Source organism: Panthera tigris, chromosome A3 (genome assembly GCF_018350195.1).
Source record: "Panthera tigris isolate Pti1 chromosome A3, P.tigris_Pti1_mat1.1, whole genome shotgun sequence".
NCBI lineage: Eukaryota > Metazoa > Chordata > Mammalia > Carnivora > Felidae > Panthera > Panthera tigris.
Genome location: NC_056662.1, coordinates 5,838,253 through 5,858,641, shown reverse-complemented (window position 1 = coordinate 5,858,641; position 20,389 = coordinate 5,838,253). Strand labels below are relative to the sequence as shown.

The 20,389-nt window shown below is 57.8% G+C and overlaps 1 protein-coding gene across 1 annotated transcript in view; it reads right to left on the bottom strand.

The window, feature by feature from the left end:
• Window positions 1-20,389, bottom strand: part of BMP7 (bone morphogenetic protein 7) — an 89,589-nt gene that overhangs the window by 17,121 nt on the left and 52,079 nt on the right. The window contains exon 3 of the mRNA XM_042980100.1: window positions 13,841-13,989. Within this exon, the coding sequence (XP_042836034.1) occupies window positions 13,841-13,989 (149 nt within the window). The remainder of the gene's footprint in view (window positions 1-13,840; window positions 13,990-20,389) is intronic.

Here is a 20,389-nt window from a genome sequence, read left to right as displayed (position 1 = left end):
AGCAGTGAGGACGCTGGCTGCCTGGCTGGAGCACAGCCTGGGGGGAAGCAGGGAAGAACGAGGGGTCAGGGGGATGAATCGTGGGGGACTCTCAGGAGCACAGGTAAGGTCGGGTCCTGTGGGCAACAGCAAGCACTTTACCTTTACTCTGTTTACCGAGTCGAACAGCGTCCCCTCCCCACCAGCCCCCACCAAGTTCAAGTCCGTGCAGAACCTCAGGATGTGACCTCACTGAAAACAGCACCTTTGCGGACACAATCAGTTAAGGTGAGGTCACATGGGCTTGGAGGGTGTCCTCAGAGAAAGGCCACGTGAAGACACAGAGACACCCACGTGCATACACCCGGAGGGAAGGAGGCCAGAGAACACGAAAGAACAGCAGGGGCCCCCAGAAGCTGGGACAGGCAAGCAAGGGCTCATTCCTCGAGGCCTCGGAAGGGGTGCGGCCCCGGGGCCTGCGGTCTCCAGGCTTTAGGAAGGTGCGGCCTGCTGTTTTGCGGCCCCCGGTTTGGGGCCTCCCGGTAGCCCCAGGAGACCGAGGCGATGGCGTGAAGTGGCAACCCCGAGACGGCCACCTGCTGCGTGTAACAGAGCAGCCCGGGTGTCCTGGAGGGACCGGGTGGGGGCGCCGGTGGAGGCTACCGGGGCAGTGGCAGGGAGAGGGGACGGGGGGCTCCTCAACGGTCCGTTTCTCAACTCCATCTCTGGAATTCGTTTTTCGTGTTTCGTTTTGAAATAATTATACAGATTCACAGGAGAAGTCGCAGAAGAAAACGCACAGGGACGTGCCCCCCGCGCTCCTTCCCCAGTTTCGCCCAGCGGTCGCATCACGGGAGTACCTCCGAAGCTGGGAACCAGCAGATCCTGGAGGGACTGTGAGAAGACACAAGTGACGGAACTTGCGGAGGGACCGGACAGAGAGGGTGTGAGGAGGTGGGGACTCATCCCTGACCTTCCTGCTCTGAGCCTGGGCACCTGGAGGAAGGGAGGGGCCGTTTATGGAGGTGGGGAAACTGAGGCGGGCGTGGGGGTGGGGGGGAGAGAATCAGCCGGGGAGGGAGGGGAGGGTGGAGGGCGAAAGCAGGTGGTTTCGAGGCCGCTGTCTGCAACGCCCACCTGACGCGGGAGGGAAGCCGGAGCGTGGGAAGCACAGCATCCCAGCCTGGGTGCGGCTCCTGGTCCGGGGGCAGAGACGGACCTGGGGCCAAACGTGCTCTGGCCCGGTGCCAGACGTCCCGGGTTCAAGTCCCGCCTCTGCCGCTCAACACCCAGACGCTCCTCAGAGCAGAGCTTTGCGTTCCCCAAGCGCTGGAGAAACGCTGGCTCAGGGCAGAGGTCGGGGGGCCGTCCGGGTGGCAGAGAGGAGCTCACCTGGGGAGGGCGTGTAGCTGGACAAGCGTTACGAGGGCTGAGCCCAGGCATCCTGTCTCCACCACCGAGAGGACAGGGGTGCCCAGTCAGAAGGATCTAGAAGAAGTGTGGGCAGGAGGAAGGGGGACACCCAGAGGATATGGGGTCCTGGAGGCAGAGAGGAGAAGGCGGGCAGAATAATCTCGGTGTCCTGTGCTCCGCTGATGGGTGGTGCAGTAGGATGGGAGCCGGGATCGGTCTACCTTTCGGCTGCGGCAACAAGCAGGCCACTGGCCGGTAGGGATTGAGGTCCTGCCTCCTGGTGGTTAAGTATTCCAAAGAAGAATAAAGCAAGAGACAGGGGGCAAAGAAAGCCTATCTCACTCGCGAGAGAAGAGCTCCGAGAGGCTGAATAACCTGCCCAAGGCCACCCGGCTGGGGAGGGGCCGGGCCGAATCTGAGCCCAGGCTGCGTACCCACGACAGGAATGCGTCACCCCGAGTTAGGCGAGGGGAGCCAGAGGCGAGTGGGAGCGGAGCTTCTGGAGGCCGCGGGCCCGTCCACATCTGGAATTAACTTCACCTGGAGCCCCCCAGACGGGCCCAAGTCAGGAAACCCAGCCTCCCAGGGACCAGACCAGCACCAGGGGGTTCGCTTTGGTTTTTTAACAGCCGGCGTTTAAAAGAGCAGACTTCCCCCGTCCACCACTATTTTACCTTAACCCCTTTAAACGTTCGGCTTTCCTGCATTCTTCAGCAGGGTTTCCTCGAGTTCATGCATTTATAATTCGAACGATTCTATAAAAGAAACCATTAAAGCTGAGCCCCTAGGAATTGCATCTTGCCCCCACCCCCACCTGGAAGGCTTTCGGGGCAAAATAAAAATGCCTCGCCTGAAAAGCTGATGCCGATCTAGATACAGTAAACGCGAGCGCCGTGAGCAGTTGTCTGCAGGGAGGGGGTCGAGCTCGCCCTCACAGCTGTTGGAGCACAGCCTCGGCTGCGAAACGGGCAGAGGGGAAGGAAGCGGGTCTTCGGGGGGGTTTAAACCCGCAGCTGCCACCGACCACGCCGTGTGGGCCGAGGGAGGTCAAGCTGCATGCGGGGGCCTCTAATTCCTCATCTGTAAGATGGGGATGATGCCATGGCTCCTGTCCCTGGTACCCGGCCCAATTCTCATTTCTGCAGCTGTGCCTTAGGGGTGGGCCTACGAGGCAACAACTAGCCCTCCAGCTGCAGCGACCGGCTCGGGGGCGGGCACGTGACCCAACTCAGCCAACGAACGGAGGGGAGGCACCCTGGAAGTTTCCTTTCCAGAAAGCCCCCGGACAAGACTGAGGCAGGAGGAGTGGATGGAGCCCCAGAAATGGCCACCAGTTAGAGACCACAAGTGGGTGACATTTTCGAGTGGGACCGCCCTGGTGGAAGGAAGAGTAGAGACACGGACACGGAACCTCCGGTGATATCCCTGAGCCACTGGATCAAACCGGTCCTGAAGCTTGCTTCTCGCCCCAACCACCGAGATGAATAAACCCCCCGTGACTGTTTAGTCTCAGCTGCCTGCACGTGTGTCCACAGTCACGCTTGTGCACAGGTCCTCATAACTGGGATCGTACTGTTACTGCCGTTTCCTATAAACCTGGTTTTTACACAATACACTGTGGACATCTTTCCACATCGATGAAACACACTGACCTCATCCCTCGTGGCCGCAGAGGAGCCTCACATCTGGAAAGGCCTTTACGTCATCCTCTCCTGCCCGTGGACATTTGCGTTATGTGTTCCAGGCTTCGACAACCACCTTGTTACTGACTCATTAGTTCATTCGGCAACTATCGACGGCACGCCTGCCGTGGGCCGCCCTGTGCTAGGTGTGCACGTAGAATGGCCAGAACGACCCCCTGGGGGCCCACCGGGGCGGGGGGTGGGGGGGGATGAGCTGAGGGACGGTGGTGATGGCTGAGAAGCAGTCTAGGGCAGGGGCAGGGACAGGGACGAGGGGGACTGGTCAGGGAAGGCTGCACAGTCACAGGGGTCCTGGGAGAGAAATGTTCCCAGCAGAGGGAACAGGAAATGCCAAGTCCCGGAGACAGGAACACACACAAACGTGTGTTTGAAGAACAGGGAGGAGGCGGGGGCGCCTGGGTGGCTCCGTCAGCTAAGCGTCCGACTCTTGATTTCGGCTCAGGTCGTGGTATCGTGGTTCGTGAGTTTGAGCCCCGCGCTGGGTTCTGCGCTGGCCGTGTGGAGCCTGCTTGGGATTCTCTCTCTCCCTCTCTCGCTCTGCCCCTCTCCCACTTACTTGTTCTCTCTCTCTCAAAATAAATAAGTAAATAAACACTTAAAATTAAATTAAAAAAAGAACAGGGAGGAGGCCAGTGGGGCTGGAGAGAGAGAGGGAGGGAGGGAGGGGGCCCGACGATGAGGCTGGGTCACTGGGGGCCCTGGCGGGGGCTCTGGATCACATTCTAGGTACGATGGCGGCCACAGAGGGTCTGGAGAGGGGGGACATGGCCAAACCTCTGAGGCCCGCTCAGGGGGGTATGTGGGGTGAATGGTGATCTGGAACGGAGCCCCTTCCCCCCGTGCTCTCCTCTAGACCCCCGCACTTGGGTGGCCTCTCTGGGCCCCACACACATTGTGCTGCCCTCCATCCAGCCCGGCAATTCAGGGCAGGGTGGTCCCCTCCACTCACTGTCCCGGCACAGGACAGGGCTCGACACTGGCCAAAGCACGTTCACACAGACGATGGCAGGAGGCACTCAGGCCAGCGGGGGGGCACCTCAGCACGGCAGACGTGCCCGAGGAGCACCCTCCCTGAGTCCTGACAACAGACGCTGTCTCCAGACATCGCTAAGTGTCCCCTGGGAGGCCACATTCCCAGTGGAGAGCCACGGCTTTACCCACGCCTTCCCTAAAGTAAGCACCTGTTCTCCTGGATGGACATACAACCGGAAGTCATTGCCGTCCAGTTTTTAGCTACAGAATCCTAGAGACAATGTGGCGTTTTCCCAAGACAATTAACCGACCAGGCACCTAAACCATCTAAACCATTCATCTTTTTTTTTTAAGTTTATCTAAGAGAGAGAGAGAGAGAGAGAGAGAGTGCAAGCAGGGGAGGGGCAGGGAGAGAGGGAAAGAGAGAGAATCCCAAGCAGGCTCCGCACTGTCAGCACAGAACCCGACGTGGGGCTCGATCCCACAAACCAGGAGATCGTGACCTGAGCTGAAATCAAGAGCCCGACGCTTAACCGACTCACTCAGGCGCCCCTCGTTCACCTTTTCACAAGTGTTAACAGTGCGCGGGCCAAAGCCCCACACTGCTCTGCACCCCGGGGGTTATAAGCAGGAACAAGACAGGCCCAGGCTCCCGCGGGGCCCCGTAGAGGAGGAACAGAACAAGATCTACTGTGATTACACCTGGGAGAGAGGAAATTTAACGCATATGCCAACCTACGTGGGTATGTACCTGCGGAAAGTGTATTTCTATTTTAATGTCCCCCCAAAAGGGCCAAGGAAGGCTCGAATGAAGGACGGGACACGTGGGTGGGCTGGGGGAAGAATTCGATTTCAGTGTATGATGTCACAGTTACAGCACACACAAGCACAAATGCTCATTTTGATTGTTTCTAAGTGTCCAGGGCGACTCACGCTAGATACGGACTCGGGCCACATGCACCAGGCAGAGGGACGGAGGTAGGGGACATACCTGGTCTAGGCAGGGAGGGCAGAGAAACCCAATACTTTAACCATAAGGTCTGTATCCTCAGGGAAGTCGGAAACGATCTAGAGTGTGGCTAAGAGTTAATAGGTTAAAAAAAAAAAAAGGGGGGGGGGAACAACACCTGAGGATTTGCCCAAGTCCAGGGTTGCCAGACTTTGCAAATGAAAATACAGGATGCCTGGTTAAATGTGCATTTCAGATAAATGACCATGTTTGCAGCACGTGGGACACACACGGAGTAATTGTTGGGTTTTGATCTGAAATTCAAATTTGATGGGGCGTCCTGTATTTGAATCCGCCAAGAGGTGCCCCGCAAGCTAGGGGAGAAAGGTTTTCCCGATGGAAAACAAACAGGATGGCGGGGACATCTGGTCCACCTGACGGGCAGGTTATGGATCCAGGGTGAGGGCTTGGCCGGTAAGTGAGCATGTAGTAAAATAGACCTTTCTCGTATACGGAGCCGTGAGAAGACTCACGTGATCACCACTTCTGTCAGGATGCAGAGCGGCCCCCAGTCAGGATGACCCCACGACAGAGGACGACAAATGTCAACAGTGCCAAGGTGGAGGGGCGTCCGGGGGGCTCCATCGGTGGAGCGTCCGACTTCGGCTCAGGTCACGATCTCGCAGTTCGTGGGTTCGAGCCCCGCGTCGGGCTCTGTGCTGACGGCTCGGGGCCTGAATCCTGCTTCAGATTCTGTGTCTCCCTCTCTGCCCCTCCCTCCCGCTCACGTTCTGTCTCTTTCTCTCTCTCAAAAATAAACATTTAAAAAAATGCTTTAAGAAATAAACACTTAAAAAAATAAAAAAAACCAAATACCGCCAAGGTAGAGAAACTCTGCTCTCTAGACCTGCTCTCCCTCCGTTTACCGCCTACTCACCATCTGTTTGGATGCTTTAATGGCACAGTGGACGACCTGTGACGGAGCACCTCTGACCCACAAAGCCTAAAACCATTGCTACCCGGTGCTTTACAGGAACTTTGTAGGTCCTTAAAAGTTTGCTGACCTCTGCTCTAACCGACCCTGCCTCCACATACCCCGACCGTAAAGGCGACCATACCTGCCCCCGAGATGCGACACTTTGTCTATTACCTGCCAATGGACGCGTTCCCGACAGAGTTGGTTCTCTGCGGCTGGTGGCTCACAAGAGGGACGAGAAACCGTCCTTCCGGCCCCTTTGCTCTGCGCCAGGCACTGCGCTGAGCCCCTTCCGTGCCCCTCCAAGCGGCCTCCTGACCCCACGTTTACGGGCGGGGAAGCGGGCTCCAAGCTGTGAACTTAATCATCAGACCGTCGCTGAGTCCGGGTGGACGGAGACGCAGGGAGGAAAGATTGCCCAGGCACGGATGTGGGTGACACGCGGAGCCTCAAGCGGCAGGGGAGGGCTCGCCAAGGCACGGGGGCGGGCGACAGCCACCGCCGGCAGGTCCTGGGATGGCATGAGCAGAGAGGACGTCCCCCCAGAACCGGCCCGGGGCACAGACGGGGGCCTCTCGGGAGAGGAGAGAGCACAGCCTCATCACAGAGAAGGAGCATCTTGGTTTTCCTGTGGTTTCCTTGTTTTCCAGGCCCAGAGCCACGGGCTCCCCTGCGGAGGCCCGAGGCGTAAGAATGCGCTTTGTTGATTGTGCAAAACGCCGGTTCCAGCCACTTGTCTCGATGGCCCAAGGCCCAAGTGACAAGTGAGAACGCAGTTAACGCTTGTGACATCGGCCTGGCCTCAATTACCCAATGTTGTCCCGGCCCCTGCGGCCCACCCAGCCCTGGAAGGACCCCTCCCAGCCTCTGGGTCATCAAGGCCTCCTGTTTTCTCTCGCTCGGCCTCTGGAGAAACGGGATGTGAAGCAGCACCAAGGGCGAAGGCACCTTGGAGCCAGCTGCGCTGGGGGCGGGACCAGTCGCCAACCTGGCTCTCTGGGGCTTTGTCTCCCCAGCGGCCCTGGGCGAACGGCTCACCTCCTGGTCCCGTCCCAGCCGAGCATCGCACTTGGGACAGCATACGCCCCCAATCCTTTAAATGCCTTGCGATCCCCAGAAGTGTGAGACGGGCCAGTGAGGCCACCGCATCGTCCTCTCGAACTGGAAGGGTAGGGCTTCTAGACGTTGCCCTCCTGGGCCTCCAAGTGATTTCTTCTCTCTACAAGGGGGAGGAGGAGGACCCTATAAAGAAGGACAAATGCTGAAGTCCTTGTCTTGGGAACAAGGGACCAGGTGTTTTCATGTCTGTAAGGACAGAGGCATCTCTGGCCCAAAGCAATGTCTCCATCGTCTCCTGGCAGCTTGGAGACGGAAGGCGGCCCTGGGAGAACCACGGGCCCCGATCTGGAGAGCAAGCAGCCAGAAGCACTCCTGGGAACCTCTGAGGCTCTGAACTTGTCTTCACAGCCTCAACCTTGACCCTCAGCAAACGGTCTCTCCGCTTTCCGCCTTCCTACAAGAATGTGGGCGAGGTGACGGCAAAATCCTTCAGGCCGTAGCCCGGTGCCTACAACAAATCGCTGCCATATCAAATGTTTGTTGAGTGAAGAAACGTGTACCCAGTGCAGGCGGAGGGGCTCTTAGCTGCAGGAGGCTGGTTCTAACAAGCAGGTCTGACGGGGCAGGGAGAGCCCGGCGTCGCTCTCCGGCCGGGGGGCAGGGCCCGGGGCCAAGCTGTCCGAGGGCACCGTGCCCAGGCCCACGGTACTTTTAGGGGCCCGTGAAAATGTTTTAATGTCTCTTAAGATCGGAAGACAAAACACAAACTTTTTGGGATCGCAGAAAACTTTTTGGGATCATTTTTAATCCGGCCAGGATTATATTCGTCTTTATACTAACGTGGTCATAGAACATAATTTTTGGTGTTTTTTTTTTTTTCTTTAATGGAAGAAGGAGTCCACGAAAGTCAGATGCAGCCCTGGCCGCTTCTGTTGGTCCTGTGGGAAGCCCACGGTCTTTCGGGTTCCTTCTCAAACAGCTTCATTCCCAAGGAGGGACCGGGAGGCTGTACGGTCCTGGGCTGTCTGTCCGGACGGCCCGGCCGTGTACCCGGCGGGCACCCACCGAACCACACAACCCTCCCCCGGCCTGGGCCCCGCTGACCACATTCCTCGGACGCGGTCCCGCAAAGAGCGAGGTCGGGGGCGCCGGACTGGGAACCCGCGGCGGAGCCCCCGGTCTGCCCAGGGAACTGGGCGCCTTCTGGCAAGTTACCCCACCTGCTGGGCCTCGGTTTCCTCCCCTGCTCCCCTGCTGACAGCCACCCGGGCGGGCCCCCGCGAGCAGCGAGCACAGCGACGGCGATCTCGAGCACACGTGCGGTTGGCCAGGGTGCCGGGCCCAGGACTCAGCATTTTACCGCAAATCCATTCAGGTCTTCCTCCCGGCCATCACCGCGCCCGTGGAACGGACGAAAGGACGAGGCATCGAGAGGCTGAACCAGCTGCCCCAGGAGCAGGGACTGGGGCCGTCGGCTCCCGAGTCCGCGGGGGTGCCGCCGGCCGGTCCCGCTTCTGCTCGGCGCGGGAGCCCCGCACCGGCCGCCTGGCCCACGGCGAGGGTTCGGCCCGCCTGGCACGGCAGGGACGGCCCCCCGGTCAGCGGGCCAGCCCTCCACTCGGGTGGCACCGGAACGCGTCGGAACCCCTCCGTCGGGGGTTGCTCGGCTCCTCTCCCACCCGCCCCAGGAGTGGGGAGCGCAGCCCGGGTGGCTTGGGGGCGGCCGCCGCTCCTCCTGCCTTCTGGACGAAGGGAGAGATCGGGAGACGCCGGCCCTCCTTCCCTCGGCGTCCTGCCCTCGGACGAGACGACGCTCCCCAGTCGGCTCCTGATGAGCCACAGGTGCCCGGAGCGTTTACGAGCTTCTCCCCCGCACGGGCCCCAGCCGTGCCGCCCCCGGGGGCACCCACGGGAAGGCGCGGCTGCAGGGACAGGGACCGGACGCCAACTTCCTGGGTGGTCCCGGGAGGGATCCGGAGACCCCGCGAGCGGGAGGCTCACCCCACACCAAGCACCAAGCTTCTCAGAGGAGACCTGTGACGTCTGTGCCTCACCAGGATGGAGGCGACCTCACCAGCACTGCTGGCATCACGCCCATTGTACGGGCGTGGAAACTGAGGCCCCCGACAGGGCCCGGGCTCCCTGTTCCGGCAGCCGCCCGGCGGGCTGCAAGATGCTGCTAGGGTCTGGACCAGGGCGAGATGCTGTACCTGGCTCGGTGCCCCCTCCCCTCCCCTCCCCGAGGGCCGGAGACGCCTGGAACTCGGCTTGCCCCGGGGGCCGCAGGAGGCGGTGATGCTCACGGACTGGACTTTGCGCTGCTCAGCAGGAGCCGCGGGGGCAGGGGCCCGGCTGCTTCTGCAGGCGACACAGCAGCGGGGTGCCAGCAGACGGAGCCCAGATCGCACGGACGCCCCGGCAGGCTCCCGTCTGTCGCACCTGTACAGACGTTTAACACAAAGCGGGTGAGACCCGAAACCCAAACGGGGCGCTCGGCCTGGGTGCCATCTTACCGGCGGGTACCCCGCAATGGGACACAGGGCACGGCTTGGCCAGCGTGCCAGCCCTGGGCCAGGCCCCGGTGTGGGGCGGGGGGGGCGGCAGAGCCAGGAGCCCGTGGTTTCAGAACCGCCGGGCTCACCTGCCTCTCGTCTCATCCCCGAGAAGATCCCCAAATTCACAGCCCCCACTGGCCACGGCATACCTCGGCTCCTCCCCGGTGGGCTGAGTGGCTGGTCCTGCCCTGACCCAGGCAGCCAGGCCAAACTTGCCTCCGTGGCAGGTACAGTGCCTGGACGGACCAGCCAAGTCCCCGGGGGGCGGCATCCCCGCCCAGCAACCGGTGCCCGGCGTGGGAGGGGACGGGCGGGGAGGAGACGGGCCCGGAGTCAGGGGTACAGCTTCTGCTCCTCGCCCTGACTCTGGGCAGCAGCTTATGACCACTAGGCTACACCCCGACCCATAGACGGAGAGGAGTTCCCAGGTGGACGCCAGAAGAGGGAGCCGCACACCCTCAGGGGCCTCGGCGTCCTCCCCTGTGCCATGAGGAGCTGAACGGCGGCGGCATCTGCCTCGAGGCCCCGTGGCGGGACTTACGAGGGACCACGGCAGACAGCGCTCTGTGCTCGGCTGCTGCCTCAAGCTGAGCAATTGAGCCCTTCACTTGCATGAGCTCATCTGATCCTTCACCACCACCCTGGACGGTGGAAACTATTATTAACCCCACTTTCCAGAGGAGGGACATTAAGTGACTCACCCTGGCTCACATGGCTGCACACGGCCGAGGTGGGATTTGAACCCGGGGAGTCTGGCCTCCTGAGCCCAAGCTTTAACCAGCAGGCTGTGCCATCTCGGTGGATGCCAAGCCTCCCCTTCACGCTAGGGGGGAGCAGAAGCTGGAGGAAATAAGCGTACAAAGCCCCAGACTTTGGGGGAGAAAGACAGTGGCAAAAACTAAAGGGAACGGGGTTGGTTGTCCCTTAAGAGAAAAACCAAACTTGGGCTGCCTCGAGCCAGCAGGGCAGAGAAGCACAGGACCCCTTAAGGTCAAGTTGGAAGGTCTAGCCAGGATCCACAAGTCCAGGGAAAGGGATCAAGCCTACCTTAGCCTCATTTTTTAACCTCACCCCCCCCCCCAATCTGCTCCTCAAAAGCTTGTAAGTAAAAAGCAGAGTTGCATGACTCTATTGCCAAATACATTTGGAATTCCTCTACACTATATTCCTCATCAGGAAACTCCCAATGGACATTCGCAAAATAAAGGTTCTGATAAGTCCTGCAGAGAAACCTGCTGAGTGTCTCCAACCTAGCATTTCTCACGCTTCACTGATCATAAATGCTTTCCTTTACCCCGGAACATCCGTGAACACTTCACAGAACACAGTTTGAGAAGTTCTGGCATACAACAGGGATTGCACATTTTGTCTGTAAATAATCATCGGAAAATAGTAAGTATTTTTCAGCTTTGTGGACCAGAGTCTCTGTCATAACTACTCGACGCTGCTGTGATAGCACAAAAGGAGGCCTAGACAACATGTAAATCAGTAAGTGTGGCTGTGTACTAATAAAACTTTATGGCCACCAAAATGTGAATTTCATAGAAGTTTACATGTCATGAAATAGTCTTTCTTTTTTGATATCTTGCCCATTTAAAAATGTGAGGACTATTCTTAGCTCGCAGGCCACAGGAAAACAGGCTGCAAGCTGAATTTGGTCCATCAGACATATAGCTTGCCAACTCGAAATGTAGCAATGGAAAACTTCAGCTCTTCTAGGAACCGCCCCCCCCCCGCCCGACCTTAAGTGTCATGGAAAGGGAAAGGAGAAGGGGAGGGAGGGGGAGGGCTCCACCAGGAGAAAGAAAACCACTGGAAACAAGACAAGCGTGGCCCTAAACTCTGCGGCCCGTCCCACATGGTACCTGGTCTTAGGCAAATCTCAGGCAGAGAAGGCAGCCCGAGGCCAAAGCGGTGGCCTCCGATGGGAAAGAAAAGTGGCCAAGCCCAGGAGCCCAGGAGGCGTAAACGAAAAGGAGATACAAACTGGGCGCATCACCGAAATCCATTGGGTAAAACCTGGCATTAACCACAGTAAAAAGAAAAACTAAAAACGGGCAAAAGAATTTGCAGCTCCAAGCACAAAGGGCCAGCTGTCCGTAGAATACAAAGAAAAAGACCAACGCTCTACCAGAGGGTATGAACGGATGGCACGCGGAGGAAAACTGCAGGCCACGCACAGGAGGAAGGGCGGAGCCTCAAACGTGAGAGAGAAAAGCAAAGCAAACCTACAGGGTCCCATTTGTCACCTACCTGATCCGCAAAGATGGGCAAGTTTGGAAACGTGTCCTGTCAAAGAAGGGGGAACGGCTGCCCTCGTGCATTGCTTATTGGGGGGGGGGGGTGTATTGATCCAAAGCACGGACAGCGTCCCTTTCAGGAATTTATCCCAGGGCTACACTCACTCAAGCGGACGAGGACGCTTAACCGACTGAGCCACCCAGGCACCCCTTTTTTAATCGTTAAAACTTTGTTTTTAGTCTGTTTTAGAGACAGAGAGAGAGAGAGAAGGTGAGGGGCGGAGGGAGAGAGGGAGGGAGAGAATCCCAGGCAGGCACGTACCTGTCCACGCAGAGCCCGACGCGAGGCTCGATCTCCCCAACAACGAGATCGTGACCTGAGCCGAGATCCACAGTCGGACTCTCCGAGCTGCCCCCCGCGCCCCGTTGGGGCGCTATTTTAAAACCCCTTCTGTATTAACTCACGTAATCTCAGAACCACCCCGGAGCCCTGGGCGTTGGGGATGAGGAGGCTGGGAAAGGTCAGGGAGGCTGCCCAAAGTCACACGGCGAGCGAGCAGAAGAGCTACAAACGCTCCACACGTACACAAACCCACAACAGCCTTCACACGAACAGGGAAGCTCTTGAACGGCTGAAAAGGCCCAACCTTCACGGTGAGTCGCCAGGTGAAAAAAAAGCCAGGCGGCCCACGCTGTCTAGACTATGGTACTGCCCGCAGGGGAAAACAGATAAATAAAAGGAACACAGAATGTACGTGCGATGGTGTAAATCCCCAGAGGGCACCTCTGAAAAGATGTCCACTACCAGGGGAACAGCACTGGCGCTGGAGGTGGAGGTCACGGGGCAAGTCCACACGGGTGCACCCATCTGTGACTTGAATTTGGAGCCACTGGCAAGTATTATCCACTCTGAAAGAAATGTGTTCTTCGTTTGGGTGTGTGTTTTTTTTTTTTCCTTAAAGCTGGCGTAAGGAAGAAGCTACCGACCCCAGAGCCGCCCCCCAACTTAATAAGAAACACATTTCGGGGGAAGAAATGGGCGCAGCTAACCCCACCCTGGCTCCCACTCGCCTTCCGTCCGCCCTCGTCAAAGACGGTGGATCTAAGGCGGGGCGCGGAAAGCACCGGGGAACGCAGCCAACAGCGGAGTCTCCAAGTCCTGGGGGCTCAGAACCACATTCGGGGTCTCCCGGAAGGGGCTTCCTGCCTTGCACCAGGGCTGAGGTCCTTAGCCACGGGCAATGTGGCTCTTCAGGGAACATTCGGTAACAGCTGGAGACATTCTGGGCAGACCGGCCTCTAGTGGGTAGAAGCCAGGGACACGGTTCAACAACCTGCCATGCACGGGACACCCAGGATGTCCCATGTCCCCGGTCGGGGTGCCTGCGTCAGCGCGTCTCACACAGTTATGTGCGCTCAGGCATCACCTGGGGCTCCAGTTAAAGTGCCGGTTCTAGGGGCGCCTGGGTGGCTCAGTCGGTCGAGCGTCCGACTTCGGCTCAGGTCATGATTTCGCGGTTTGTGAGTTCGGGCCCCGGGTCAGGCTCTGTGCTGACGGCTCGGAGCCTGGAGCCGGCTTTGGACTCTGTGTCGCCCTCTCTCTCTGCCCCTCCCCCACTTGTGCTCTGTCTCTATCAAAAATAAATAAATGTAAAAAAAAAAAATTTTTTTTAAGTGCCGGTTTTAACAGTGCAGGCCTGGGACGGGCCAGAGTCTGTGTTTCCGCGAGGATGTCCAGCCCGCTGGTGCGGGGACCTTGCTCTGCACAATGAGGCCTCGCCCAACCCGGTGTGGCCAACGGTGTCATCGTCTCCTGCAAAGGGGCAGGTGCTACTCTTGCTTGGGATCAAAACGCGGAGAGCGAGCACTGCTTGGTGGGGGTCAGAGGAGCGAGCCCTCCCTGGATGGGAACAAGCATGAACTTGCTGAGCTCCTACGTGAGTCCAGGAGCACAGGCTGTGTCGGAACCAGAGGGGTGGTGACGGGACACCTACCGTCCAAGGTCTCCACGCAGAGCTGCAGGCCCAGATTGTGCCGCGGGTTGACCACCCAGTGGTTGCTGGTGGCCGTGATGTCGAACACCAGCCAGCCCTCCTCCGAGGCCCAGAGCGTGCGGCTGTCCAGCAGGAACAGGTCTGACTCCCTACAAAAGAGGAGGAGAGACACGAGGCATGGCAGGTCATGGCTCGGTCAGCCCTGTCACCAGCCAGCCACCGTTGGACAGAAGGACCATGGGGAGTAGGGGAGGTGGGAGGAGGTCCACCGGGCCCCCAGAAGCGGGTACATCAGAGCAAGATCCAGGGCTGAAGACCCCTTAGTAGCTGTGATGGAAAAAGGGAGTGTAGAAGGGGCACAGAGAATACACGCAGGGGACAGGGCGCTGCTCCAAGGCGAGCTCACCCTTCACACTTGTTAGGGGGGATCCCAATGGGAGACAGTACAGGAAGGCAGGCATTTGCAGCCTCTGTGTTGCCTGAACTCTCAGGGAATAGAAGCTCACATTTTTTGGATTACTCACCATTTGCCAGGCATGGCCTGGAATACACATATTACCTCATTCAATTCTCACGACTCTAAGGTGTAGGGATATTATCATCGCCATGATTATGGTAAAACCATGACTTGCCCCAGGTCATTTAGCCAGGAGTTGGGGTGTGAGCTCAGGCAACCGAGCACCGGTACACACACTCCTCATTTGCATGCCGTGCAACTTCCTCCTAAGCCCACCACGTATGAGGTGGTGGACGCCTAGATGGGCATTAATAGAGATAACCCTTTAATCCTCTCTTTCTCACATTTTGCAGTAGCAAAATGGTCAAAACTACAACTGATGTTGTAGTGGATGGAGGATAGATGGATGGGTGGATGGGTGGATGGGTGGATGGGTGGATGGATGGATGGATGGACGGACGGACGGGCGGATGGATGGATGGGTGGATGGATGGATGGATGGACGGACGGATGGATGGATGGGTGGGTGGATGGATGGATGGGTGGATGGGTGGATGGGTGGATGGATGGATGGATGGATGGATGGACGGATGGACGGACGGACGGATGGATGGATGGATAGATGGGTGGATGGATGGGTAGATGGGTGGATGGGTGGATGGATGGATGGATGGATGGATGGATGGGTGGATGGGTGGGTGGATGGACAGATGGATGGATGGATGGGTGGGTGGGTGGATGGATGGATGGATGGATGGATGGTTGGATGGATGAATGAATGGTTGGATGGATGGATGGATGACTGGATGGATGGACAGATAGATGGTGGGATGGATGGAGGGAGGGAGGGAGGGATATACGGGATGGATGGATGGATGGATGGATAGATGGGTGGATGATGGATAGGTGGATTGTGGGTGGATGGATAGATAGATGGATGAATGAATGAATGGTTGGATGGATGGATGGATGGGTGAATTTTTACATTCATTGTTAATAGAATTGTAGTATACAACGTCTCATAACATTCTGCACACTTTTACTCGTAAGAATTGAAAGTTTCAACATTTTGAGTCCTTCAACAATCAGTTAAAAAATTTGAACCCCCACACTGTGCCAGACACTGGGGTACAACGGTGAACAACACCCTAACCAGCCCCTGCCCTGGGGCATCGACAATCTGCATCAAACCCGGAGTGATCTAATTTTCCTGGGAATTAAGGCGAATTTTCTCTGCTCACACATAAAGGCCTGAGATGGAGTGACTGTTTATTAAGCACTTACCATGTGCCAGACTCTGGGTTGAAATGCCTGACCAGCATCCTATCAGCACTGAATCCTTACAACAACTCTATGAGGTGGATAAAATTACCTGTGCCATTGTGCAGATCTCAAAACTGAGGCTCAGAAAGGCAAAGCTGTTTGCCTGGGATTGCAGGGGTCACTGTGTGCTGAAACACGGTCAAGGTGGGATCGAAATCCAACCAGACTACCTGCCAGTCAAAGCTTGCAACCAGGGACGCACGCGGTTCATCTGGACGCTGCCGTTGCTCGGGTGTGATTGTCCTCATTTCAGAACCTCTGGCAAACCAAACTCATTGTAATACAAGCCATTAAGCCATCGGCTGGCACCGAGGAGCAGACGTCCCCCCACCTTAGATGAGGGACACATGTCCTGTCATCCCTCTTCTGTGTGGCCCGGAGACTCCACGTTTGTGAGGTCGGCCGAATTCTACCTCTGCTGCGTGCCGTAACGCATTAGACATGTACCAAGCCCCTTAATGTATACGAGAGTCGTGAGAAGGCACGCAGAAACTAGATCAGTGACTTTAGCCGGTGTTTCAATTTCCTTTATCGCAGAACCCACTGGAAACGTATGGGGAGGTGAACAGGTCACTCAGAAAAGCCTACACAGGGATGGGGAAGCAGCACGAGCCAAGGCAGGTGTGAGGGTGCAGGGCTGTCTCATCCGGCCCAGCTGTCGAAGGCAGGAACTTGAGTTCTAGTTCTCTCTATGCATCACCCCATCCCAAAGTCTGAGAGCAGAGAACCCTGTTGTCTTAGTCGAGTTGGTGCCCAGCCCTTGGCCATGGGAGGGCTGGGCGCTCCACAGTGACAGCATCATCCGGACCAGAAGACAGAAATGGGGCCAGCCACTCGGAAGTCCCCGGGGATCTCAGTCCCCTCGCTGACGCAGAGAGATTATGGAAGCAAGGACAGCTTTTCATTTTATCTGTATTTGTCCTTTTTAAGCAATTTAAAATTTTTGAAAATCTTTATTTCTTTTCGAGACAGAGCGAGAGACAGAGCGCGAGCAGGGGAGGGGCAGAGAGAGAGACGCAACACAGAATCGGAAGCCGGCTCCGGGCTCCGAGCTGGCAGCACGGAGCCCGACGCGGGGCTTGAACTCACGGAGCGCGAGATCGTGACCTGAGCACAAGTCAGCGCCCAGCCGACCGAGCCACCCAGGCGCCCCAGGGACGGCTTTTTGGAGCCCCGAAGTCTTTCTGAAGACCCTAGCTTTGACTGTCACGTCTGAACTGAACAAAAACGACGAGACAGTCTTTCCTGACCGCTTTACTTCCACCTCTGCCCGGCGCCCCGTTACAGGCAGACTCAGAACTGCTTTGGGGGATGTTCCAGGCAGATCGCCAGCTTACAAAGGAGAGTTTCCCGCCGGCTTCGCTCCCCGTGTGCCTCGATGGCTCCGCTGGCCATGCATCGCTGCCAACACCGTCAGGGAACCAGTCAGCTGCTCCCAACGAGCCACAGTCAGAGAAGAAACACCGCTCCGCGCCAACACAGCTCCCCTGCTCCCACAGGCTCCCGGGGCCCTCGCGGGAGGCGTCCACACCACAGCACGGAAGTCGCAAACCTGGGGCGGGGGTGACTCTGCTGGACGCCGCTGTTTGCAAGAAAACGCGACCAGATATCCGGAGAGGCCCTCACGGACAGGAAAACACCACGAGGAGTCACTTAGGGCCACAGAATCAGGCCTTCGAACGGTGAACGCCTTGCCAAACGATACTGAACGTTCTTCTTACAGGCCGTGACACCCCGCGCCAGATGTTCAGGGAGCGTTGACTCATCCGTGAATCAGCGGGAACGCACCGACTCCCCGCCCCCAAGCCACGGGCTGCAGTCTGTTCCAGGCCTGCTTGGCAGGGGCAGAGTCGTCTTCGAAGGCACTGGGGCAGGAGAGCCTTGGCGAGGCGGGGAGAGCGGGACGCGGACACGGGCTTTGCTTCTGCCCCGACGGTCCGGGCACGAGGCGGGCCCGGACGAAGCAACGGAGAGGTCGCTCTGCAACCAAGTCTGGAGGGAAAGGTGGGCGACTGGCCATTTCCAGCCGGCACCTCGAGCGTCTTATCAGAGCACAGCGGCTCTCACGCAGAGGAGGAACCGGAGAAGCCCTCGGTGACGTGGCATTTACCCTGAACACGCTGGCCTCCTGGAGCCAGCCCAGGCGTGAGCAGAGGCCGAAAAGGCTCAGGGTGAAGGCCACCCCCCCGCCCCCGCCCCGGTGCTTTCCTCCCGTCAGTTCTCTGGGGCTCCCGACGGTAAGAGCGGTGTTCCCATTTTACAGATGAGGAGGGTGAGCTCCAGACAGGCGAAGCCAACTGTCCATCCGAGTGACCTGGTAAGCGACAGGACCGGGCACAGCATCGGAAGTCTGACCCCCGGAACTTGAGCACACGAGCCCTGGGACGTCCTTAAATCACCCTCTCACCAGAGGACAAGAGACACGGGAGGTGGTCGGATGCCGCGTTCACACAGGTTCCCATCACAGCACAGCAGCGGAGCAGAGAAAATACTAGACGGGTAATGAGGTCTGGGTGGTGGGGAAGGGAGGAGAGTAGGTCCAGCCAGCCGATCCCGGGGCCTCAGTCTCCTCCTCTGTCAAATGGGGATGACGCGACCTTCTTCGGCGACGGGGAGACCCAAGTGAAGACCAGCTCAGCACCAGACTCTCGAGGCTCCGCGGGGCCTCCCTGTGCTGACGTGAGCCACGCAGGGGCCGGTTCCCTGCGAGACCGCGGAACTCAACCTGCCTTGGCCCCAGATGTTCCGTGACTTCCCAAGAGCCACAAGTCAACAGACCACGTATCCATTCAAAGAATGTTCATTTGGACCCCAAAGTGCATCAGGCAACTGTATTAGGATGTTTCCAGTCGTAGGTTTTCTGCAAATAGGGCCACTGGCAACTCCTCCCACTGCTGCCCCCACATGAAGCTCCCCCATAAGTCAGTGGGGTCTGTTCTCCGCCTCTGAGGTCTGGGCCGACTTTGCCACTTGCTGTGACCGGTGGGACCCAGGGGAAGCGAGGCCCGGCTAGGCTGGGGACTAAAATGTAAGGGGCTCAGCAGCTCTGGGTTTGCTCTCTGGGAAGCTCGCCACTGGATCAAGAAATCTGGCTGCTGTGCTGGAAAGAGAGACCACGTGCAAGGGGGCAGAAGCCATGGGGGAAGAGGGTCTGGAAAAGAAAGAGAGAGAGAGAGAGAGAGAGAGAGAGAGAAGCCAAGCCAGCCCCCAGACAAGGCGCCACCTTGGGTGTCCCTGGCCCAGCCAAGCTGCCAGCTTCATCAGTGACCACAGCAGACCCTACGGAAGATACGAGAACCTCCCAGCTGAGCCCTGCCTGGATTTCTGAGCAAAATAGGACTCTGCCGATTCAGCCGCTGTGTCGTGGGGAGGCCGTCCCTCCCGGAGAGAGGATCCCAAGAGCAGTCACGCCGCATTACAGAAAAACCGCAAACCATCTACTTACTAAGAGACGTTAGTAAAACCTTACGGCGCGTACAAGTCCCATGGAGTGGCTTCTAAGGACCACGCAAATCAACACTGCTTGACAAGGGGGAAATAGGGTACCGAGCAAAGAGGTCCTATAAAACAGAATGCGTAGCACGTATGTTTCCGGAGAAATACAAAATGCTAAAGATGGCGGAAAAAAACAAACAGAGAATTCGAGCCGAAGTAAATGCATTGAGAATTGGAACACGTGGGGCGTCTGGGTGGCTTAGTCGGGTGAGTGTCTGACTCTTGGTTTCAGCCCAGGTCATGATGCCAGGGTTGTGGGATCGAGCCCCTCATCGGGCTCTGTGCTGGGCATGGAACGTGCCTGAGATTCTCTCTCTCTCTCTCTCTCTCTCTCTCTCTCTCTCTCTCTCTTCCTCCCTCTGCCCCCTCCCTGACTTGCACAAGTGTGCCCCCCCCACCCGTGATCTCTCAAAAGAAAAAAAAAAAAGAATTGAAACAGGAATAAATAGCCTTTCTCACCCCCAAACCCCAAATGGTTTGGCACTACCTTGACCAAAATTGACAAACTATCAATGGACAATTCCTGCTTATACAAATGGGTCAAGACAATGGCACAGGACAAGGTGGGGAAAGCTCGTCCGCCACGGACTCCAACGACGGACAAGGCCCATGTCAACGGCAGCTCTACAAAGACATACCAATGGCCGGGGAGCACGCGGAAGGAAGAAAACATCGCCAGCCACTAGGGAAATGCGACGCAGAACCACAGTAAGACAGCCCCTCACGCCCGCTAGGACGGCTAAAACCAAAAACACAGACGGTAACGCGTGTTGGCAAGGATACGCGGTAACCAGAGCGCTCCCACACCGCTCGTGGGGACGTGAAACGCGCACACAGACCCACACAAAACCCGACACGCCGAGGTTCACGGCAGCATTATTTGTAATGTGGCCCCAAAGAGTGTGAACAACTCAAATACCCATCAACTGCTACGTGGATAAACAAAGTGTCGTAAATCCACGCCACGGAAAATGACTTGGCGGTAAGACAGAATAAAGAACCGGCTGGTACGATGGGCGAACTCTGAAATCATCCTGCCGGGTAAAGGAAGGCGGCCACGCGACCACACGCGGGGGGATTCCGTTTACGTGAGCTGTCCAGAGAGGCAAGTTTACAGAGAATCGGGAAGACGAGCGGTGGCTGGGAGGGGGCCGGGTGGGGGAGGGGGCCGGGTGGGGGGGCGGGGGGTGCTGGTGGGTACGGACTTTCCTTTTGGGCTTATGAACACGTGGAACAGTGGTAACGGCCGCAGACCTCTGAACAGACTAAAGACC